General features: G+C 41.6%; 1 protein-coding gene across 3 annotated transcripts in view; it reads left to right on the top strand.

The window, feature by feature from the left end:
• The window catches only part of LOC134156213 (cadherin-4), a 459,282-nt gene that overhangs the window by 295,354 nt on the left and 140,762 nt on the right, over positions 1-23,166 (top strand). For 2 of the 3 annotated variants that reach the window (XM_062604082.1, XM_062604083.1), the window contains one exon: positions 586-762. In XM_062604082.1, the coding sequence (XP_062460066.1) occupies positions 586-762 (177 nt within the window). Of the gene's footprint in view, positions 1-585; positions 763-10,067; positions 10,201-23,166 lie in introns of those variants that run through there. The other variant, XM_062604084.1, reaches the window with a different exon arrangement.

The following is a 23,166-nucleotide window of genomic DNA, read 5'->3' as shown; positions in this document are numbered from 1 at the left end:
CACCTGCAGAACCACAAATAGGGTTACTGTATCATAGAATTGCAGAATAGTTAGGGTTGGAAAGGACCTTAAGATCATCTACTTCCAACCCCCCTGCCATGGGCAGGGATGCCTCACATCATGTCACCCAAGGCTCTGCACAACCTGGCCTTGAACACTGCCATGGATGGAGCATTTACTCCCTCCTCTGGGTAACTCTGAACTATGAAACTGGACCCATGATATAGGCCGTAAAGGAATTCTCTTTCTTTGCATTCTGGTAGGCTTCATTTATTAGAAATTTGGAAACCTCTTTAGTCCAGTGTGTTGCTGAATCTCCCTGAGGCTGGTGCAATGAAGACAATATATTCTGGGAGGCATCTTGATTCGAGGGTGACAGCTCCATATATTTGTGAGAATGAAGTGGCAGCAGAGTTGCCGGTAGAGCATGTTTTGTCTTTGTGATGCAGAAATACATCACGTTTGTAACAATAACTTTCACAGTTTCATGTGACCATTTGTAAGCAGGAAAGCACCACTGTTGGGAACGAGGTCTTAAGGAGCGAGAAAGACGCTAACTGGCCTTGCTGTCTTGTTTCCAAACAGCCAAAAGGAAGGAAGACCATGCCTGGAGAACCAGCGCAGCAGCAAAGCGACACTCTGCTCCCCTGGCGCCAGCATCAGAGCTCGAATGGCCTGCGGCGGCAGAAGCGAGACTGGGTCATCCCACCCATCAATGTGCCGGAGAACTCCAGGGGACCCTTCCCGCAGCAGCTGGTTCGGGTAAGCTGAAAGCAGAAACAGACATAACGATAGTGGTAATCTTGCAGTGGGTCTAGTGACGGAGTAAGTGCAGTGCAAGCTCCAAGTCCTTGCCATGGGAGGTCTGGCTCGAAGCACAGGCTCTCTGCTGTTCATCCCTTGCGCAGGAAAAGTTGCCTTTTGCAGACTGCTGAAACGCTTCTTTTCCAAAGCAATGTGTCCCAGTTTTCCCTCCCGCAGCTGAACAGCAGCCTAATCGCCTCCTTCCAGCCAGTCCCTCAAGAGACGCTGGCATTGCTGCCAAGATGGCACTTTGCCCATGCTCTCATCCAAAAAACGGCTGCAGGTGGAAAGCTGGGTTTGGTGGCACCCAGCGAGGAGGGGGTGCTGTATGCCATCCCTTCCATCTCAGAGCCGGGGTACAGATACGTGGCGGGGCTGGAGGAGGTTGGCTGCCTGCCGCTGCTGCAGATGGATCCCTCATCCTCTGTATGTTACCAGTTTCTTTCTTTACGAGCATGATCTCCAAGATCAAGCTTACCCATGTGGTTTTCTGTAATGATTATTGAATGACAGGAAAAGAAGAAGGGAAAAGGGGCCGCTGACAGACACTTTTGGTTGATACATTATTGCTGTTGGAAAGTGTTAGCAAAATACAAATACACGCTGCTATTCCTCTTGTGAGTGCTGGTTTCAGGTTTTGGAGCAGTAGAAAGATTAGCTATCCCTGGCAGACTTTTTCAGCTTCCCTTGGAAGAAAATGGCAAGTGATAAAATTGCAGAACTTATTTTGAGCAACAGTAGTGTGCCATTGGCATCCCTTCTCAGGAGTTCACCTAGTCATCTTGAAACAGTGCCTGGACTCAGACAAGTTGTCCTCATTACCTGTTTCACACTGATTATCTGATACTCTTCTGCACAGCCCATGTCTGGGAGGAAGAAAGGAGCTGTCGGAGTCCTTTGGAAGTTCAGGTGAAGCTTGCAACTCCTCATGCAATGACTGAAAATGCGTGTTCCCAATTCATCAAGTATTAGGCAAACCAGTTGTTGGCATCGTTTCTTTGTGCAATTGGGGAATTAGGACGAGGAATAAAAAGGTAGCAGGTGGTAAATTTTTTTTATGCCTGTCCTGGAAAACCAGGGAGGGAAGCCAAGGAGTCTTTGTGTGGTCAGCAGAGCTGGCTATGGAGTGACCCATTAGTGTGTTGTCCTGTGAAGTTGAAGAAATGTCTGAAGAGAAGACTAACTCTATGTGTCAAAAATATCTTACTAAATCAGATTAATAATTTAGATTAATTCCTGAATTCCTGTGAAAAATAAGGAGAGTACTTGTAAATGAACCCATGCCCTCTCCCACTCTGCTGATTTCTTTTGAGCTTTGACTAGGCAGTGAGAGGACAAGTTGGCACAAGCTTACCGTGACTGATTTATTGATTTATAAGGACTGAAATCTCTGTGACACTTTTTTCCCCCTACAGTCTGGAGATGAAACAGAAGGACTCAAGAATACAGAAATCCAGTATTAATGAAGGTGACAAATAATAAATTTTATATAGGTACAGAAGAATTTCTATTCATCACTTAAGCTACAAGTAACCTTGGAAAGATAACCTAGCTGATATAAACACAGAGCTCCCACACTTTCAGTAATAGATTCCATTGCAGTTTTTAAATACAGATCCTAGAGGAAACACTAAAAATTAAGTAAAATATGGGGTGGGAAAGAAAGAAATTACTTACAAAGGGCTGCTTTCCTTTTCACCTGACATACAGCAAGGAAGATCCTACAAAGAGAGCAACTTCATTAAGCATGAGACCCCTGATGTTTCAGGCTTGGGTTGAGTTTCTGCTCATCTGCAGCATCTGGTCCATGTGCCGGCCCCTGAACATGAAGCTTGGGTGATTCCTAGCAGGAGTTACAGCTTCCCCTGTTAGACTTTTCTCTTTAATTATCCAGAATAGGATAAATCAACGTCTTCAAAGACCAGCACTGTCTGACTATTTCCATCCACATAATCTTCAGATTGCCCTGCAGCATTCTGCTGTCTCCTAGATCTAGGTAACAGTTTTGATCTGATTTCCCATGCTTTTGCTCACTGGGTGCTGAGTATTTTTGCGTCCATCTGCTCACAAACTGGAGCTAGAAGTGCACATGTGAAGTTACAGTTCAGATCCATTTGAACAGAATGAAGTCTGTCAGTTTTCTCTGCTACTTTATATAAAGCATTCAAACCCAGTGCTAGTTCCTGGACACTGAGCTTTTCTTTGTCCAGAGAGCCATGCTTTAGCTTACATTTTATAGGTGTAGCTAATGGAAACCAGTCCCTCCATTATGTTATCTTTGGTTCTGGTTAACCCCAAGGGCAGGGAGGGATGGCATGAAAAATCTGAATGCTGAAAACCCCAGAGCCCTACCAGAGCTACATTTTCTTAGTACCACTTGCTGTTTGCTTTTTTATAGGTTAGACTACTTTGAAATGCATAGGCAAATCTTTCACTTTCCCTCCTACTCCTGCTTCCTATTGTGAAGGTAAAAATTCCATTTTATGGAATTTGATTAGTTACTTGTCAGTATTTTTAGCAAGGCTGTACCTGAGTGAAGTTTAAATCATAGCAAAGGTGAATGCAGCTTGATGGGAGCTACATACCTCAAAAGCTGAACCTGTCTGGTTCAGCTGGGATCAACTATAATTCTCTGCTCATTAAACCATTTCATTCTGATAAAATACATTAAATGAGAAAGTGTTTAGAAAGAAAAAGAAAAAAGGAAGATGTCAAAACATTATCCCTGCCAAAAAAAAAATCGTCTGTTAATTACAGGGTTTTTTCTTTCAAAGGAACATCCGTGTCTGTTCATATGCATCAACCCTCACTAACTAGGAAATGTATTTCAGTAAGATAATATGTAAAAAATAATAATAGGAATTTCTGATTAGGTTTGGCTGTTGAAAATATTTTCTTATTCGTCAAAGAGTTTAAATAAACACCTGACGTGTATAAGCTAAAAAGTAATTTTTATTGCTATGAAAATGTTTTGCAAATACTGGTTTTGTCTTTGAGCTGAGAAAACAGTTACGAAATTTTATTGATATATGCTTACTTATTTTGTAAACATTTATGAAGATCTCGGGTTTAATTTCATTGTGCTTCACTTCTACCTTTGTATTAGGAATAATATTTTACATGCTGTGAAATATTTTACTGTAGTGAGGATAATTTCGTTACTAATTGTCAGCTAGTCTCATTATTACAACTCTGAGGTCCATAAAAATTCCCATTAAAAATACAAAACCAATATGAAATCCCCCTCCTCCTCCAAGCAAATGACTCACACAGGCACACTTATCGACTAAGATAATATATTAAATAGTTGTGCCCTTGCTGAGTACCTTCTATTTTCTGACTCATCCATTTTAGCTACATGTGTAGCTAATTCTTAATTATCTATCTTCTAATTAGCTGTTAGATAATCTTGTATTTTATCTTCTTTTGCACTTCAGAAAGTATCTGCATGAAAAGCATTAGTTTAAAAGACCACCAGCCTTGTGCAGGACCCATCTATGGTTAGATAATCGTGTATGAACCACTGCAACCGTATTCACCTTTACTGATGCTCCAAACTTCCGGCTTTCTCTCCAGGACTTTTCCACAGCTCTTATGAATCGCATGTCTCTAACTCAATCCGCATAGACCCTAATTTTTCTATCTTGCTTTTATTAAACTTTAAACTGAAAAATGTGATATTTGCCCATTAGACCTCTTATGATAAACAGCTTGTTCATTATCATTACACCAGCAGTGAAATCCACTGAGGGTGACCGAGACAGGATCTCGGTGCTCTTACAAACTGCCTTGATTGCATGCTACAGGCACAGCATGCTCTCTCATATCCGAGCGCTGGTAATCTCAGGCACAAGAATGCTAGAAGTTATCTAATGTGTGTAACAGGGAATAAGAAGGAAGGATGCATTTTATGTAAATTTAATCAGAAAGTCCTGAAGTGGTTTGGAAAATTGGTAGAATATAATATACCTGAAGACTCTTGCATTGCTTCTTAGCAGAGGTGTTGATTGGTTGGGTTTCATACTGCATGATGCATGTTGATGGAGCAGCCAGATCTTACTAGTGCACTACACAGCCCTACGATGGACTCATGGGTGGGTTTGGCACATGTAAAGCTCTACAGTGAAATTGGGTACTTAATATGAAAAAGGTTGATAGCACACTCTAGACCTCCACAGCCTATTTGTGTGCTGTAGGACCCAGGTCCTTCCTTCCTGGCACAGGAAATAAAAGTAGTGAAACAGTTCTCCAAAAGACTAAAATCCCAGAGTTACACTGAGCTGTGAAATCCCCACTGACTTGGACCATCAGCCCTCAATATTGCTATTTCAGCTCATCAGGGCTATTTCAGCATGTGCCTTTGCACTGTTTTGCATAGTTTTATTGTAGGAAATCCCTCATGCCTCCTCGATCAACCACATTGCTTACTGCTGTGAAATTGGCAGTTCAGAATCCTTTCACTCCCAGCTGCAAGACAGATGGCATCTGTCTGTGGTGAGAGAAGCTTGAGAAAAGGCCTTGCAAATGCTTCCCAGAGGACATCAGACCTTACTTTTCCTGAGAGACATGGACAGGCTTGATTACAAATAGGCATAGATCTTCCTTGTTCTTCCTAGATCTTTCTAGTTCTGGCTCTCAGTAGGTCTTGTCTTTGGTACCCCTGTGAGCATCACAAGCTGAAATTGAGAAATTGGGCGATTTGGTCATTATTGTGACAGACAGGGATAGGAAAGAGCAAGCCAAGAGAGTGGAGAGGAAACAGGAGAACATGCAAGTTGTGTCACTCTGTAGAGGCACAGCCTTTCTTTGAAAGCTGGGTAAAGGGTGTAAATTATAGCAGCTCTTGGCTCTTGACTGTGTTTTCACGCCACAAACCAACCTGACACCAAAGAGAGAAAGATTAGCAGGAAAATGATTCATTAAGCATTTGTGTTGCCATGGTCTTGGCTCTGGTATTGATCTGTCCTCTGTGTGTGTGTTACCAAACAAGGGCTTGGCACATTTGGAATGAATGAAGAAAGGGAAATACAACACATGGCTACTTTCTTGACACATCCATTGAAATTTCTTCTAAACACATAGTTTAAAGCAGGCTCCTAAACATATACCACACTATATATATTCCTCGAACAACATTCATTCTCCCTGGTGTGTGAAGATGTCATTCTTTATCTCCAGCATTTCACAGAAATAGAAGGCCAGATCCTGAAGTAAAGTCTCCTCTCTGCCAAAGTTGGTGGGGCTACACCAGTGAATACCATTTGGGAATCTGGGTCAAAGAAAGCAGATGCCCAGTGCCTTATGGTCTTTACAGGCATGCACACATCCAACATTATGGATTGAAAAGTGCAGCTACAGCATAAATGCTCCATTTAAAATTCTCTTACAACAGCATTTGAGCCTATACTGTAATTATACATATTGTATTTCCTTGTATTCAGACCCATGGGGAATTTATATTGTCCTTGCTAAAGCCAGAGGGACTGAAGGAAAGCAGTCATTTAATGATTCAGCTGTCTTGGGCTCTATGATTTAATCAATCATATGAAAGAAATTTTTAGACTCTTTGTGTTTAGAGTTCTCTTGTCTGAGCAGAAAATGTTCCCTTTTTGAATTGCTTTAATAGCTGTATTTATGCAGCTGAAAGTTCCTTAAGAAATGAAAGTAAAATCAAATTGCTGAGAATGCCTAGATAATTTATCGGAGAATATTCAATTAGAATATATTAATATTTTAGATTTCCATCATTAATTTAATATTCAGAGATTTAATTTAGTCGTTGAATTGCTGTAGTGCCATGCGTGGGTAGGTTGTTAGGCTGAGTGCTTAAAACACCTGCCACAAATGGGTGAATCTCACTTTGATTCCCAAGAGCACAAATGCCTTTCTACTGACATAAGTCTTGCAGCAAAAAACTCAGACACTAAATCTTGCCTGTGCTCTGCATTTTTCCATAATTGCAGAATGGAATAATACAATCTTCCAACAGAAATAAACGCAAGAGCCTTATTTATTTATGCATTCAAATCCGGACTGAAGGGGAATTTGGTGCTTTGTGGGTCTGAGTTTGTCAGTGTGTTACTGCAGAATTTCATTTTGCCAGCCAAGCCTTGTTACTTGCTCAAGGAGAACCATAGTAAGTGAGGTTGGGATTTTAAGGTGATTGACACTTTGCAGACAAATATCAAGGACTTCCATTGCACAGTTCAGCTAAAAATACTGCCCTCGGGATTTTGCTATTTTCCAGGATGCTTTGGGAATAGTAACATGAATGGAAAAAAGCCCCGCTAAATAATAAACACTAAATCATAAAATGCCATTTGATTTGGAAGTGATACATTTCCATCAAACACCGTGTCCCAACTGCATGAAAGAAATAGAACCAATTTTTAATTTTCCACTCAGCATAAAACCTGAGATTCTCAGAAGCCACTGGCAGCAATGAGACTGCTTCCACTCTGATGGAGAAGCATCCGCATGATATTTCAGAAGCCTCAGAATTCATTGGTAGCATTTCTGATTTTCTCCATGGTTAAGCAGAATCTCAGGATGTTGCTTTTTAGTCGATTGTAGTATGGGTTAAAGTTGGGTTGGGGTCCAGGTGCATCATTACAGGATCAGTGCTTGTGCTTGACACTTGGTGTCTTAAAACTTACACCCATGTACGTGGATGACTAGTTATTGTGGGTACAAATCCTGGTCAGATATGTGCTAACAGATTCCTGAAAAGGAAAGCCATCACATAGCTACCAATTTTGCAAGCATGAAAAACTGAGAAGTTTTCAAGAATGAAGGACAGCAAAATCTGGGGTGTAGTGAGTCAAGCCAAGAGCGTACAGGGATAACAGACCTTTGGTCTGACCTTATGTCAGATGTTTTAAACTGTTTTGCAGTCATTCAGCATCCCTGCAAGGCGGTGGGGTGGGATATACTAGCAGGTATTTGTGACCCTACCACCAACTGCTACTTGTTAAATACATATTGCAAGTTAGAATCATAGAATTGTTTAGGTTGGAAAAAACCTTTAAGGTCATCGAGTCCAAACATCTTTGCTTTGGTGTTTTGTCATACAGGATCTGATCTTTTCAGACTGTTTCCCTAGCTGGGGATTGTCTTCTGTTCACAAATAAGAAACCGAGGCAGGAAAGATGAGTGACTTTGTTCAAGACCACAGAGCTGTTGCCATGGCCATGAACAGCACTCTCCGGTATCAGCGTCTGGTCCTGTCTTTGGCTTATTAGAAGAATATCATAATGGACTTGAATTTGATGGAGTATTCAGAAATCTTTTGTTGATGGCTCTATTCAGTCACTTCATTTCCTGTCTGGGTTCAGCTGCTACATCTGCACATTGGATCTGCTAATGTACAGGCTTATTTTCAGAATGATGCAAGGGTGCTTGTCTGCCGTGACCCAGGGACTAAGCAGCAGCTCCTTTTCTCTGCTGGGTCTCAGTCTATTCCTCCACCACCACCCTCGTCCAGCCCTTACATTTTAGCTCCTGCTCCAAGTTCACCTCGGGAGCAGGAAAAGTGGGAAGCACAGAAGGATAAGTACCCCCCGCCTTGAACTGTCGTACCAGGCATACTGCAAAATAGTTCATCAATCACTCCAAGGAGTATTTAGCTGTAATACCCCATTGCACATATTGCAACATATCATTACATCCCCATCCTCTCCAGAAAGTGAGATAACTGTAATAGCCGTTCAGTATGGCTGTCATTATGTATAGAGGCAAAGACAGGAAGGCAGTCAGAGCTAATGTACACAGCTCATGAAAGCTATTGAAAATCTGTAAAGACAAGAGTGTACATGAAAACAGTAGGTTAATTTGCTAGGAAAAAAAAAAAGCTTTGGTTTTGCTCATGCCTTTTCCAAAGAAAAACAGTAATAATGAAAAAAGCTGAGACAGGAGCAAAGAATTTGCAACCTGTGTCTTTGCTGCAGTAGCTCATCATTTAACATTCATCACCCACATTAGTAATAGGTTACTGTGGGACTTGGCTTCATGATGAGTTGAAATGGAGTCCCGAAGACATAGTGGCACTGTGGGGGTGTGAGTTTGGATTTGCAGAATGATGGTGCAGATATAACCTTGACAGCTAGGCTGTTGCTGAAATTCACTGTATCAGGTTGGAGTGAGATAGGAAGCAAAAAACCCATCCACGCTTTTTAATTCCTTACTATTGCGTATGTTCTTGCTAGTCTGCACCACTGAAGAATCAAATTCAGCACCTTGGAATTTCAGATGTCAGCTTTTAAAATTTTAGACAATTTACTCTTGGGATAATTTTAAGCTTTCACTGCTGCAGTTAATTGTTTTATTTATAGCTGCTGAGATTTTCACTGATAAAGGTGTCACTGTCTAAATCCTTTCTCAGCTGTCTCTAACTCAGACTGATGAGAGCTGTAAGCCTTAGATGATGGGGCAGCAAAGAAAGGAAGTGCAGTAGTTTACCACAGCTTTGTTAAAGGGCCCATTTCTTTGCAGTTTCTTCTTTTCTGTAGCTCTTACCACATTTTTAATAACATTCATATTTGTTGTTAATTTCCTTAATTTTCCTCCTATTTGAACAGTAAGACAAAAACAAACAAACAAAACCTTGGATTCTATTAAGGAAAACATTTTGCCCAAGGCAGTTTGGGTATCTGCAGATGGTACTGAATGTTTTGGCCCTTGTTCAGCCAAACAGAGATTTAAGTACGTGCCTAAATTTCAGCCTTTAAGTAGCTCCAGTGGCACTTCTGAGCCTATTTAGTGCCTGGAAACTAAGGACACGAATAGTGCCATGCTGAATATAGACCAAGCATTCAGCATTATGCAGTACCAAAATCTTTGGCCATGCTTACAGTTTTTCTTCTTAGATTCTCTATTTTACTTACATTTCTTTTCATGTACTGGAAGCATACAGAGACCACACTTCCAGATGTGCATACACATCCAAGCTTTTGCATATGTCATGCAAGCATACTCCTTTTTTTCCTAACCAAGGCTGCCAAGCAGAGCTTGGTTTCAGGACCAGGTTGGACGGGACTTGGAGTCAACCTGCTCTAGTGGAAAGTGTCCTTGCCTGTGGCAGGGTGTTGGAACTGGATGAGTTTGAAGATCCCTTCAACACAAACCAGTGTAGGATTCTGTGAATGTCTTTTCCCTTCACAAACTCAGGCACCCCCTAAAAGCCCCTGCAGCAGCTGGGCAGGGTGAGCTCACCCTTTAAGAGGGAGGGGGATTTGACTGCAGGTGTAGGTGGTTTTGACATCTTCTGCATGGGAAAGTAAGATGTGTTTGACTGCAGCAGACCCTGGCTGTGGGTATTCTGTGGAAGAAGCCTCTAGGAGGAGTAGGGGTTCATGCTTCATGAAGGATGAGAGAAACATGCCAGCAAAGGACTTCAAGGTGAGTGACTTTTTGGAGCATGGTTCAGGGCTCAGCTAAAAGTAGCTGGAAAGCAAAACAAAGGAAACTGCTCTTGCTCAAGTGTCCTGTGTAGAAGAGAGCAAGCTAGCAAAAGCTTGAAAATGAGGATTTGGTGTGGATTGTGGTGTCATTTCATATCAGTGGAGGGCTGCTGGGCATGCACCCAGCCTCACACAGCCCTGGTGAGTCTGTGCAGTGCGTGTGGCTGGGCTTCATCACTAGTTCATTCCTGGATGCTGACGGGCAAGTGAGAAGAGAGCAGCTGAGGGTGAGGACTCAGCAAAGGCTGTTGTGCCAGTAAGGTGATGGCTTAGAAAACTTTTATATCGCACGTGTAAGGGGTTTCTTCCCTGCCTCAGGTCTGTGCATGGTTTCTGGGAGATATATATGTGTGTGTGTATGTATATATGCATATGCATATATATGGGGTACAGCTGGAAAAGAAGTCATGCAGAGTATTCAACCTTGTCATAATGAGCCATCTGGGTGTAACCTCCTTTGCAAAGCTTTACCTGATTAATTCCACTTTGGAGACTGGGTTTTGGAGGCTAAGCCTCAGTCTCTGTGACTCAAGATACAGCCCCCTAAACTAAAAGTCTCTAGTGGAAATATTAGACCCTTAAATGCCGTAGTGCTGGGACAGTTTATCTTCCTAACTCCTTTCGCTCGTAATATCCACTCATTTTAAACAAAACATTACATGACCTTAATGAGGTTTTTGCATCTGTGCCTGGTTTTATAGCCCTTTTGAGCTGTTTTGTCATTGACATCTCCCTTTGTGCTTCGAGGGTTTGTGAGCTATAACATTTGTTTAAGCAAAGAAGCTAATTTTATTGTTGTAAGAAATGGGGCAGTTTAAGGAAGGAGAAAGGTCATGTGGGCTTGTTGTTTCTGTCCAAAATGTCCAGAAAATGAAAGGCACACACTATGTTGTGAAAAGATTGAGCATAAGGTCTGTGGTTTGCCCCCTTAGAGAACTGGCAACCTGTGGTCCTCCAGCAGCCCCCTCTTGGCTAATGAAACTGCTCTGGAGAAAGATACAGAGCTGCAGTGCCCCTGTAACTATGGGACTTAGAAGAATTCAGTGGAAATGGCCAATTTGCTGTATTTCCAAGTCACTGTGAAAAGTGTGGCAGCTAAAAGGCAGTATTCCTGACCACATTAAGCTGCTCAGAGTTATTTCTGAAGTAGTATCACTGGAAGTGTGATAGTAGAGAGAGGGAAAGAAGTTAAGATTAAGAATCTGCACTAAAAAGTGTTCCTAGTTAATCTACAGCTCTCTGAAGGGATTTCTGTGAGTTGGAAAACAAAACTAAATGTTTGGCCATCTTACATTTTCAATGGTGTGGCTTGCAGTGAAGTGATGATACAATTTACTTACCAGTAAGTGGCATTCAACTGCATCTAATGAAAAGAAATTAGAAGAATCAGACATCATCAGAGTGTAACTCTTTTATGGAAGATTATAGCAGTTATTATTTGAAAGCAAAGGATTGAGAAGCAAGGTGGCAGTTTTCTGTCAGTGATGGGAAATGTACCCTCTAATGTCTCCAAGGAAAAAAAAAAGCTGCACCAAAGCATTCCCATTCAGCTTGATGGCAGAAACACTGTTCGTTAGCATCTGTTTTTGCAGGGAAACTCCTGTTAAGAGAGGAATTAAAGTATTGGTGGAAGCATTTCTAACAACTGTCTGAGTTTACCAAATATTTTTCAGACGATGTTATGTTTATGGCACAGACTTTTGTATGCTAAAGGAAAAGGCAATTCAAAATGTATGAAACACCTGCTGTCTTTTGAGCACCTAAGGGAGAGGATGACACAACGTATATGGATTTCTGAAGTCATTAAAAGAAAAATAACTTTTTGTTATTCCTTTTGAACCACAACGCATGATATCTGCAAATATTAAAACATTTTCTTATCATTTTTTAATTAGACATGAATACAAAATTCAACATTGGGTTGAATACAACATGCCATTAGGAAATCGGCTCTTTTCCTTCTCTTTCTGTGTCTATCCAGTTGTTAAATGTCCCCCTCCCTTCCTTTTTTTTTTAACCTCTTGTTCTTAATGAGACTTCCTCCTTCTCCCTATGACTCTTTATGTAAGCAACCTTGGCTCTTGATTAATCAGTAATTAGGGAAGGAGTCGTACTGATTTCAAGTCTCTAGTATCGTACTCTTCAGCTGAAATTCAGAACTAAAATCTAAAGGAAAGTCATAATGTCAATATTATGCTATGTCTAACCATATGATGACAAAATCACATCAGAGTCAGACCAGGCAATATCTGTTTATGCAGACACAGATCTGTCCTGCTTGATATCGAGTGTAATATAATCATAATTCATTCCCACAGCTGCTTTCCACACACATTCCCCATTATTGCCTGCCTTTTTCGTGATCAGCATTCAATATTTCACCTTAAACTTTACTATGCCTTCTGTCATCTTATCTGACGCATACTGTTTCACTTCATGTTTGCTGAGCAGTTAAGGCCTAATTCAAAGTTTAATGAGCCCTCATTAACCTCTGTGAGCTTTGGATCAATCCCTTGTAGTCTAATATGGTAATAATGCCAGGGTATTATGGAGTTAAAAGCTCTCATACAGTGGTCTGAGGATAAAGTCACTGCAGGCGTGCTGCTTAATGGGGTATTAATTGGATAGAGGGTATTCATAAGTACTGAGCACTGAGTGTGTATGTTGTTGGAAGAAGAGAATAAATGCTGGATGGCATGATCTTAAAGGAATGAAAACTTGAGTTTCCTTTTGCCTCGGTCTTTGCTGTGTGTTATACTGATTCTACACTATGCATCAGACATTTGGGGAGTTAATGCAGACCGGTGTGAGTTTTGTGGCCCAGGTTAATGGGTGCTGTCGGTCACAATTCATCCTCCCTCTTGTAATCCTGTTCTGAAGTTCTGCCTGCTTTGGCTCCATCAAAATTGCTCTTCAAGAAACAAATTATTTGCAAAAAGGTGGTAGCATTGGAAAAGATTCATCAAAGGGAGCTGCTAATTACACACAACAGCTTCTTTATTTCCCTTTTTCTTGTCTGGGATATGGTGCTTTCAACACATCATTTAGAGGAACCTAAAATGTCTAGTCTGAGCTCTTGATGCCAGTAAATCTCCCATAAGCGAGCCATTGAGGCTGGCTTGTGTTTAGGTGGACTACTTAGAAGATTCCCTTGAGGCTGTGCTGACAGAAGACCTACCCCAAGGCATGTCAAAGCAGCCCATATTAAATATTTTGTAATGTTTTCTCCTTTTACCCTATCCAGATTTTAAAGAAATTTTAATTCTTGGAGGTGCTGTGTTTATTAAAAGCCACAAACGGGAGCTGTTGGGGCCAGGGGTAGAGGAGGCTGCTCACAGCAGGGCTGTGCCTGGTCCTGCTCTCCAGACCCCTTCTGCCTTTGTTTCCGTTCCATCTGCCCTTTACAGCCCTGACCCATTCAACATGCCAATGACCCGACCAGAGGCAGAGCTGGACTCTGGCTGCAGACACTGCATAGGCTCAGCCTGCCTGACTCCAGTCTCAGCACTTACCCGTGTTGCCCAGATTGCCTGTCTCAAAGATAAGAGCCCTGCTGTGCCTTGCAGGGGATTTGTGAAGACAAACACGTTTCTGTATTTCTTTGTGTCAGGAGCAGTGCGGTGATAGAAGCTACATCTCTACCTCGGGCAGTGTACAGGGAAGGATCAGGCATAGCAAAGAATTCAACCCTGTTGATTTAGATTCCCATATGGCCCAATGGGAGTTAGATACCTGGGTGCCGTAGCAAATCCTGCCTTTAAAGTGTGGATCGTCATAGCTTAGGACCATTTTCTGTTTCTTCTCTGCTGTGTCAGGAGATAGGCCCTTAGAAAGACAGAAAATGTGCATGGCCCTCCTTGACTTTTTATGCTGTTTCAGATCCTTAAAGGTAAAAACACGTGAAGGAAAGAGCACAGCAGTGTGGGAACATCCACAGGGCAGGAGTGAACCTCAGCCTGGGGCTGTGGAGCTATCCTGATGCCATCCCAGTTCCTACCCATAATGCAGAATAAGGAAGACTGTGGACTCAGATGCCGACCTCTGAGTTGTAACAATACATGTGGACAGGGATAATCCGGTGTTGGTCCTCAAACCTGCTCGGGCCTGAGGGAGAGAACACCTCATTCAAAGCTGGTGGAAATGGCCAAACTACCCTGTGAAAGAGGGCGAGGGCTGTTAGTTCTGCCTGTCCCAGTGACATGGGTCCCACCTTCTCACTGGTCTGACTCTAGCAGACGTTGCTGGCTTTCATCAGGGAAGGAGGACTGGTTCCTTTCATTTATTTATCCTAGATATTCCCTGCACTTCTTGCTTTTTCCTTTCCTTCTGTGAAGCCACAGATGTACCAAGTCCTGTGTTCCTCCACACAGCCAAGTGCTTTTCCCTTTGGGCTGCTGCTCAGTCACTTTTTCTCCATATAGGGAATTAAAAAAGAGCAGTCACATATGTAACCATTATAGAAATATTTTTCTGGAAACTCCCAATACATGTTAACTCCAGAAGATGGCCCAGTTCTGTCTTGCCCTTAAACAAAAGGCTGCATAGTAGTTGTCTCTATACTGCTTGTGCCAGCTTGCAGTTCTCAGCACCAGTTCTTGCCTATCCCAATCCCATATGTGTGAACGTGTATGCTACAAAGAACTAGGAAATTCTGCTTGATTTGGGTGCTGTCTTCTTTATTCGTTGCTTGATGAAGCAGCTGCTAAAATAAGCCTTCCCTTTGAGTCCTGTAATGCCCTTCTCTCCCCTCCGGAACCTGCTTTCTGTGTGTCTTGATGTTCCCAGTGCTCCCTTTAGACTTGTCTCTTCTCCCTCCATTTTGGGTCTTATCTACTTGTGCCTTCCCATTTTAATTTTGCTGTCATGTGTTCCTGGGAACTTTTCCCCATGTGTTTTCCCATCTTGGATGGTACCCACACTGCTGCTCTGCTACACATAAACCCTAGAAACTGTGAGGCCAGCTCTAGTTCTTGCACCTTCAGTCTCCAATCCTGCATCATTCCCAACCTTTCTCCTCAGGCACAGGAATAAGGAATATTTTTAAAAAAAGCTAAAAAAATTAATTTATAAAAAAAAGGTAAATTTGCAGTGACTCCAGAGATTAAGAATGTAAATACAAAGCAATTGGTGACGAAACCCAGAGCACTCCACTCTTGTCTCTCCTTTGACTTAGCTACCAGTTAAATGTCACCACTCCAGTTTTCTTGAAAGGCTGCTGTGTTTTCTTACAGCACAGTGTGGATGCAAGTGTGGATATTTTACAACTGAGGATATTGCTTTAAGGGTTGAATTAAAGTGTGGGAGATTTAATGAATCTTTTTCATTCAGTCTCTGTGGCTGGGCTTTTTTTATTTATAATTATAGATCTGTCTGATTGAGAAAGATGTTTATCCATTCAATTTGATGATGAATGATCAAGAAGAAAGTATGGACAGGATGCTTTTAGAGGCTTTCAGCCCTGTAGTTTTAGCCACTTATGCTGATAGCTCACGCTGGAAGATGGAATGTGAATCAGAGAAAACATGGGAAATAATAGGAGGAAAATGCAGACTCCATTTCTGATGAGTTATATTAAACCCGAAGATCTTCCACTTCATAGAGATATTATTGAAGTTTTATGCAGCTTTTGAGATTATGACAAGCTGAACAACTTGTTCTGGCTTGATGCTCAAGCTCCATATGGTACTACTTCAGCAATTTGATGTGATATTATGAATAAGAGTGCCTGAGTAGTGAAATGTTTGGGGTTTTTTGTATCATGTTGGCCTTCTGCAGTAGATGTTAAAAATTCATTCTGTTTAGAGTAAGGAAAGGGGGGAAAGAAACCAGACCTGTGGGTTGGTCAGGTGTGAAACCAGTTGCTGTTTCAATGACAGCAACCAAATGGAAATGAATTTGTGGTGATTAAGAGATTAGTTGCTGACAGAATGCCTTGGACACGTGGGCACAACCCGTGTTCTACAGGCCCTGTTCTCATTTTAAGTGTTCTCTGGTACAACACTAATACTGTCTTTGAGAAAAAATATCTTTATATGTTAGTTTCTATGTTCAGGACTAGTGGTTTGCAAATAATAATTGTTATGCAAGTGGAAATTAACTTATGTGTGTAAAAATAGAATTTTAGGACAAATATGTAATCTCAGACAAGTATATTAAAGTAATAGCAAAAGATAATAAAATCTCAATGTACTTCTGTAGAAGGGCCATCACTATTCCTTACGTTACTTTTCTGCTAATTATAGGAAGTTCCTTCCTTGCATTGTGTTGCTAAAAGCAGTTCATGGATAGCAGAATGCGATTGCTGAAATTTGGAGGATGAAGTAACGTGAAGTCTGGTACAATTCATATGTAATGATCTCTGTTAGTGTGTTAAATTGTGTAGATGCTGCAAAGTGCTCTTCTAAATACATGCATCAAACAAGGATGGATTTGAAATAATCCCTTGTGTAAAACATGTATCTGGACATAGCCATGGTGAATGGAGAAGAAATGTTGGCACATGGCTCTTCAAGGTCCTTGTGAGCTGGAACTGTCAGTGCTGGTGTGCCAAGAGGGGACAGGACCGGTCCCCCAGTCCAGAATTGCTATGAGGCGAAGAGGTGGTGCCCGAGCTGTCTGAGGATCCATAGCTTTATTCTCTTTCCTATAGCTGAAAGTCTTGAGCTGCTGTGAGAGACTGAGGCTTTGACCCAGCAGCTTAGAGGATATCAGTATTGGGTAATTTTACCATTTCTCTGTTAAATGTACTTTAAAATGGACAAAAAAGATCATTTCCCACCCTGCCCGGAGTAGAGACCCTAGAGATGTGTGTCAGGCACTGGCTAAAGACAGATGAGCCTGCGACTGTTGCTGTTGCTCGTGAAATACTTGCTCCAAAGCAGAGAAAAGTCTCCTGACTCTTGGGGTGTAAAGGAGGATTTTTTACACATACACCAAGACTGTGGTCTCTGTGCCAGCTGCAAGGGAAGGAAGGTCTGTCCTGTGGACAGCAGGACTGGTACTCCTCCAAGGTGGAGGTTGGCAGCTAGAACCAACTTTACCTGCAGCAGAAGGTGGCTGCTGGGGCCCAAACCTGTGGATCTCTGTAGCTGTGGCTTCATGGAGCCTGCCCTAATGTAGGTGCCATTCTTTGTAGTGTGTTTTAGTTTCCTCAATATGCAGTTAATAAATAATAAATGTCCTTTTAGTGGGGGGGGAGGTGGGGAAGGGGTTTAAAAAGAATAAAGATAGCTGAGACCAAAGTTTCCAGTTTTTGCATATGAAACTCACTTGGGTGTGAACTTCGCACAAAGGCTGCATGAGGAGGAGGGAAATGTGGCCAGGGAGCATGAAGATGATGGGTTAGATTGATGCAAAGCTGATCACCTGAGTGTTTGTGATGCTGGAATAACAGGTTGTACTGAATGCATGCCTTGAAAATTTGACCCCATTTCTTAGTCTGAATTAGGCGAGTTTTAAGGGACAAATGCTGCTTCGAACACAACCTGTTAATAGGGAAAAATGTCTGGTTTTTTTTTCTTTTTTAATAATTTTGAGACAGTAATTTTGGGATTTGTCATGTCTGGATGTTTCCCTGAATTTCTTTTTTCCAAACGACATTTGGTTCAGAATAGAGCTTTAGTTTATAACATCTTGGTTTTCTGCTCTTGAGGATTTATTTTTTTCTTGTTCTTAATATATTCCCAGTTGGAGTTTAGTTTCTGAAAAAAATATTGTGTGTTTCTGCAGTGATTTTTAGCAGTTGCACCCTTTTGTGCATCATTCTGCCACAGTGTGAACATTTTAACCTTTTCTTAATTATTAGCATTTCCATTCCTGCTGTTCATTAATCTACACTGGGCACAGACCATGATGTGTCACCCAAGGATGCTGCTGCAGCAGCCACTCAGCTCTTGCTCTGTGGAAACCCATGGGGCAGCTACCGCTTCCCTTTTGAAGTCTGAACTTAAAACTGATTTATTTCAGAATGGGTAGGTTGGGTGTTTGTCCTGGTGAGTTATCTCCTTTTGTTAAGCTACTTGAAGTGCTAGATAGGCTAAAATGTTGTAAATCCAAGTTGCCGTTACCGCTTTTCAGTATTAAACAATGCAGAGCATATTTGTAATACAAATACACAAAAACCAATTGCAGCTGAATTATGGCTGACACGTGGTAAAATGTAAAACAGCAAACTGATAGAAATTAAGCAGTAAATTATCCAGCAAGGTTGAGGTCCAGCCCCACTTCCCGTGGCTCCAGTTCTAACTTGTAAAATGTGGCTGAGTCTGTAGCTTTAGCTACCTGGGTTTTGTTCTCAGATATTTAGTAGTACATGCTCTCAGACTTCTATTCACAACTGAATTGCGGGCAGAAATGTTGTTGATGCTCAGAGAAGACTAAATGACTTGGCAAAAATCAGAAAGGGTATATTTGAGAGCTGAACAGTCTCTCAAATGCCTCAGCGTAATTCCCATGTCCCCTTTTTTTGCATTTGCTCTGGGGTTGTTAAGATACTGCTGGTGATAACTGGAAACCAGAGCTGATAGATGTTTCTACAAAGCTGAGTTTTAAAAGTAAAATTCAGCCAAACTGAGATTTATTTTGGTTATTCACTTTCTATACTATCATCAGCATTATACGTTTAGTAATGAACAAAGGCAGTGGTTCTCAAAATATGACTGTATTTGAACTGAAATTAAGATTCCAATTTTTACGTAGGTTTAGTTCTTCATTAATTTTCTGCAGATAAAGAAAAAGCCCCCTTTCTGAATAGCTTTTATTTAGAATACACCTCGGTTGTGTTCCTGAATTGTAGTTCTCACAATTATTCAGCGCCAGGTTTCTAAACTATTTGTACTGAAAATGTATTGGTGAGAGTAGAGTATTACTATTTTTTCAAGTCTAGTACTGGGCAAACTGTGCTGGTTTTGATGTTAATGGTGAAGTTTCATTTTCACTTCTTCAATCTGCATCATGTCTAAAATAGTACTGCAAAACTAACCAGGAACATCACTGCATAAAAGCTGAGCAAACTGGAGTATGCCTTAGAGACAGTTATTTTTCCCCCGTTCCAGTCATCATGGTTTCAGTTTTCATACTTTGCTTTTTAATACTTTACCAATTGCACAGAAGCATGTATTCCCTACCACCGTCCAAAGATTTTCATCCAATCTCATAACTTCGTCCCATTCCCTCCTGCATGGAAACAGTGAAAACTGTATTTGAATCCAAACAGTCTTTAATTTCCCTAAGCTAAGATCTATCTGCAGCCAAGCCATATTTGAACAGCTTGCTGCGTTCACGGCTTCACTGTGTTTTGAACATGTTGCCTTGTTTGGATGGCAGGAGGTTAGGAGAAGATGGCACCGCTCGAATATGTGCCCTCTTCAGAGAGGTGCTGGTTGACCCTTGACTCCTTGTTTTCATGCCTGATGAGGAGTGCTGTTGTACATACACAATTATATTGGCTGTGTGGTAGGAAAGAAAAATTACTTTAAAAATTCTTAGTAATTGGAAAAAAGGAAGAAAGAAAAGAATATTGCAAAAACAGTCTGCTTACTTTGGTGCGTGCTGATGCTGCACCTGCCAGCAAGCACTAGCAGGGCTTAGTTCACTTGATTAGACATTACTCAGGGGAGATTTTGGGCCAAGTTTCCAGTCCTGCCAGTAGTTTTTCTCCAGTTCATTAATTAGAAGCTCTACCTGTTTACATAATGATGTGCTGGGAGAGCCTTTTTTCAGTGCGTTGCCATATTAAATGTCACGATGTTCTCTTGATCACATTAGAAATGTCTGACCAGAAAGTCTCCAGCATTTCAGGACACTGCGTGTGACCCATGGAAGTGGGTAGTTGATGGTGGTGCTATTGAAAAGTCAGTCCAGGCATATTTTCTGTGGTATAATTTCTCAAAGCTCAACTATTTGAAAGTCAAAAGATTTAATGCTTTTATGCATGCAGTGATTAAATTTAAACTTGTGTTCTCAAATGAGATGTTCTAATTCAGTTTTGCTTAGAAATAGATAACTGTAATTTGATTACAAGTCATGGTAGCTGAGAATAAGCAGTATTGGTGTCAGCCTATCTGATGATGGGGACTGGTCCTGTGCAGGATTATACAAAGTTGGTATGAAGTTGGCATCAACATGTGTAACATTTTGGCAGCTCCCTGGCAGAATAGTGCAGGTGATCTGGTGTATGACAGCGTGCCAGACAGGCAGCTCAAGCAGAAGCATGGGTGTTTTTCAGGCAGGAGCTGCACAAGAAGCAAGCTTCATTGCAGGATACACACCTTTCTACTTCAGCCACTGCCAGCCGTGTACGTAAACTAGTGCAAATCCCAGTGTGAAGTCCTCCAAACTGTTTAGCCTCATAGGGTCTCTAACCAGTTTATAATGAATGTGGAGATGCCAGGTTTACCTTCGTTTTAAGAGTGGCCGTGATGGGGTTTGTATCTACTTGGCTTTTTCTGACAACTGAGTATTGACATCCACAGAAGTAAGCACATTTGATGGTACATACGAAGTGAAATCACAGCTTGCACTAGGGTTCTGGTAACAAGTTCATACAGGTACATGTAGATTTCTGTAACATTGGTTGGAGAAAGATATAGGGCTGCCAGCAGGAACTATATTTAGGTGTGTCTTTTTCTTTCTTTTTATCAGGGACCTGTCTCTATTGTGATGTGATTGGTGATTCATTTCTGTGGATACTAGTATTTAAAAGGATTTTCCCTCGTCTTTCCTTTAATGCTTTTTTGCTGAATGTATGCTTCAGTTCGTTCTGTTCTAGACTGAGATTTGTTGAAAGGGATGGGGAAGAAGGTTTGTATTTCCCTTTCTGGCAGCCTGAGCTATATGTGGTTTACGTAAATTCTTCTTTCAGCATGGAATATTTAAAGGCAAAAACTCCCTTTTGTGTCTGTAGAAGGGTAAAATCAAGCTTCTCCTATAGAGCGTTTCAAAGCAATTCATTAGAAACGAGCATTTTACATTCACATGCCTTAACCAGAATTCGTTTTGAAGAGTCTTGAAGGCAGTGACGAATAGAAGGGTTTTATAATGTGTAACTTGGTGAACTGCTAGCATTCGGCAGAGAGACATTCTTTGTGCAAAGCTAAAAATGTCATAGGCTAGAATGAAGCAATAGTAAAAAGTAAAATTCTGAGATTTCCCTTTAAAAATATGCTTCAAGCATTCACAATAGAGCTGTGCTCTTAAAGCAGTCAGATCTATCCCCTACAGATTAATTAGTAGTACAATGCTTGATTTTGAAAAGGAGAAGATGGTAAAGGTGGCTGTATTGAAAAACTTGCCAGATGTCTTGAAAATACACAGAGATGAACCAGCAAGAGCACTCTGCAAGGCAGGACAAGGGTGGTTCACAGCTGCACAAATCCTTCTGCAGTGGAAGATTTGTGCAGCTCTGGACCATCCTTCTGCTGCTTACCCGCCCTGGAAGAGGTGGAATCAACCCTTTTGGGTTCAGCACATTGTTTCCCTCTGGCATGCAGCCACTGCTCAGCTCTTCCTTATCCACTCAGGACTCTAAATAAATGAATGGTTACTTTGGGTCAGGGGGTTGTAATATCCCTTGGCCATCACAGCAGATCTGTATAGGTGAGAGATCAAAACCCAGCCTGTACTCCACCCTCTGCCATCCTGAGAAAACAGGTCACATTTGATCCTGGAACACATTACTATTAAACGTTTCTGTTACTCTAGAGGAAAGGAACATTGTCAAACCAGATAGCTCAGCTTTGTGGAGCATTTAATGTGCTCTTACAGTGACCTCATGTGGAACAAAACAGACACCTTGGTGCCCTACTCCAGGGAGGGAAGGCTTCTCATCAATACCTCTCCTCTGGCATGGCTCTGCCTGATAGTCCAGCACTTTTCCCTACTCGGGGAAGGAGAGGTGGATTTCTTTCCATCTGGATGAACTCTCACCTTTAGAAACAAGCCTCCATTTATTGTTTCAGAGCCACAAGCTGCTTGGTGAGTGCATGTCTGAGAGGCCAGATCTAGCACTTGCTTTCAGCAGCTCAAGTACCCAACCTTGTTCTTTGCATAATGGTTTTAATAAATGTTATATCAGCTTTAATATCATGGGTATTTCATTTACAAGGTGATGATGTGTTTTGTAGAGCATGCAGTGCGTTTCATTTAGCAGTTACATGCACTGAGGGATGCATTGAATAAAATATTACTTTAAAATGAAATTATTTTTTTATTCCATATACAGGCTCTCCAGGTTGATGCATATTACATCTGATTCAAATGGTGATGTAACTTCTGTAGCCTAGTTCTTCATGCAGTGTAATTTTTTCCATTGTGTTGTCCAGTGAATTTTATGAGTATTATTTGTTAATATGTTCATTTTTATGCTATTCAAATAAGAAAGCAAGTGATTCCAACACAGTAGCTTATCATGCTGTGAAATTAGATTTTGAGAGCAGGCTTTAAAGGGAAATAGTCTGCTTAGCCTTTGTGAGAGTGTCTGTAGCTCTGGTGTGGTTCCTTGGGAGATGGTGCGGCAGCAGCTCCTCAGAAGCAATACCCAGCCAACCTCTGAGGAGGCACTCATTAGTGCAAGGGCTCCTTTGTTCAGCAGAGCCACCACTTGGAAGATCCAGGTATGGGGACAAGGCAATGGGGAGATCTTGGGTCACATAAGACAGATGAGTGCTTTGAGCAGTGCTGGCTGGAGGCAGGACAGGAGCGGGCACAGATTCCCTCTTCACATGAATGGAGCTGAGGACGTCCTCCTGCTGGCTGAGGCCATGAGGACTCTTGTATAAGGGCTTCAGCCTTCCCACAGTAATACATGCATCACACCGGTATCCTTCCATATCTGGGATGCACTAAACAGTACTGTCAGCTAGCTGAGGGCTTTCCTTTTGTCTTCTATCTTCTGCCTTGTTTGAGA

This window comes from Pezoporus occidentalis, unplaced genomic scaffold, assembly GCF_034315485.1.
Source record: "Pezoporus occidentalis ecotype Australia unplaced genomic scaffold, CSIRO_AGI_Poc_V1 ctg83, whole genome shotgun sequence".
NCBI classification, from domain to species: Eukaryota; Metazoa; Chordata; class Aves; order Psittaciformes; family Psittacidae; genus Pezoporus; species Pezoporus occidentalis.
This window is presented reverse-complemented; position numbering and strand designations above follow the sequence as displayed.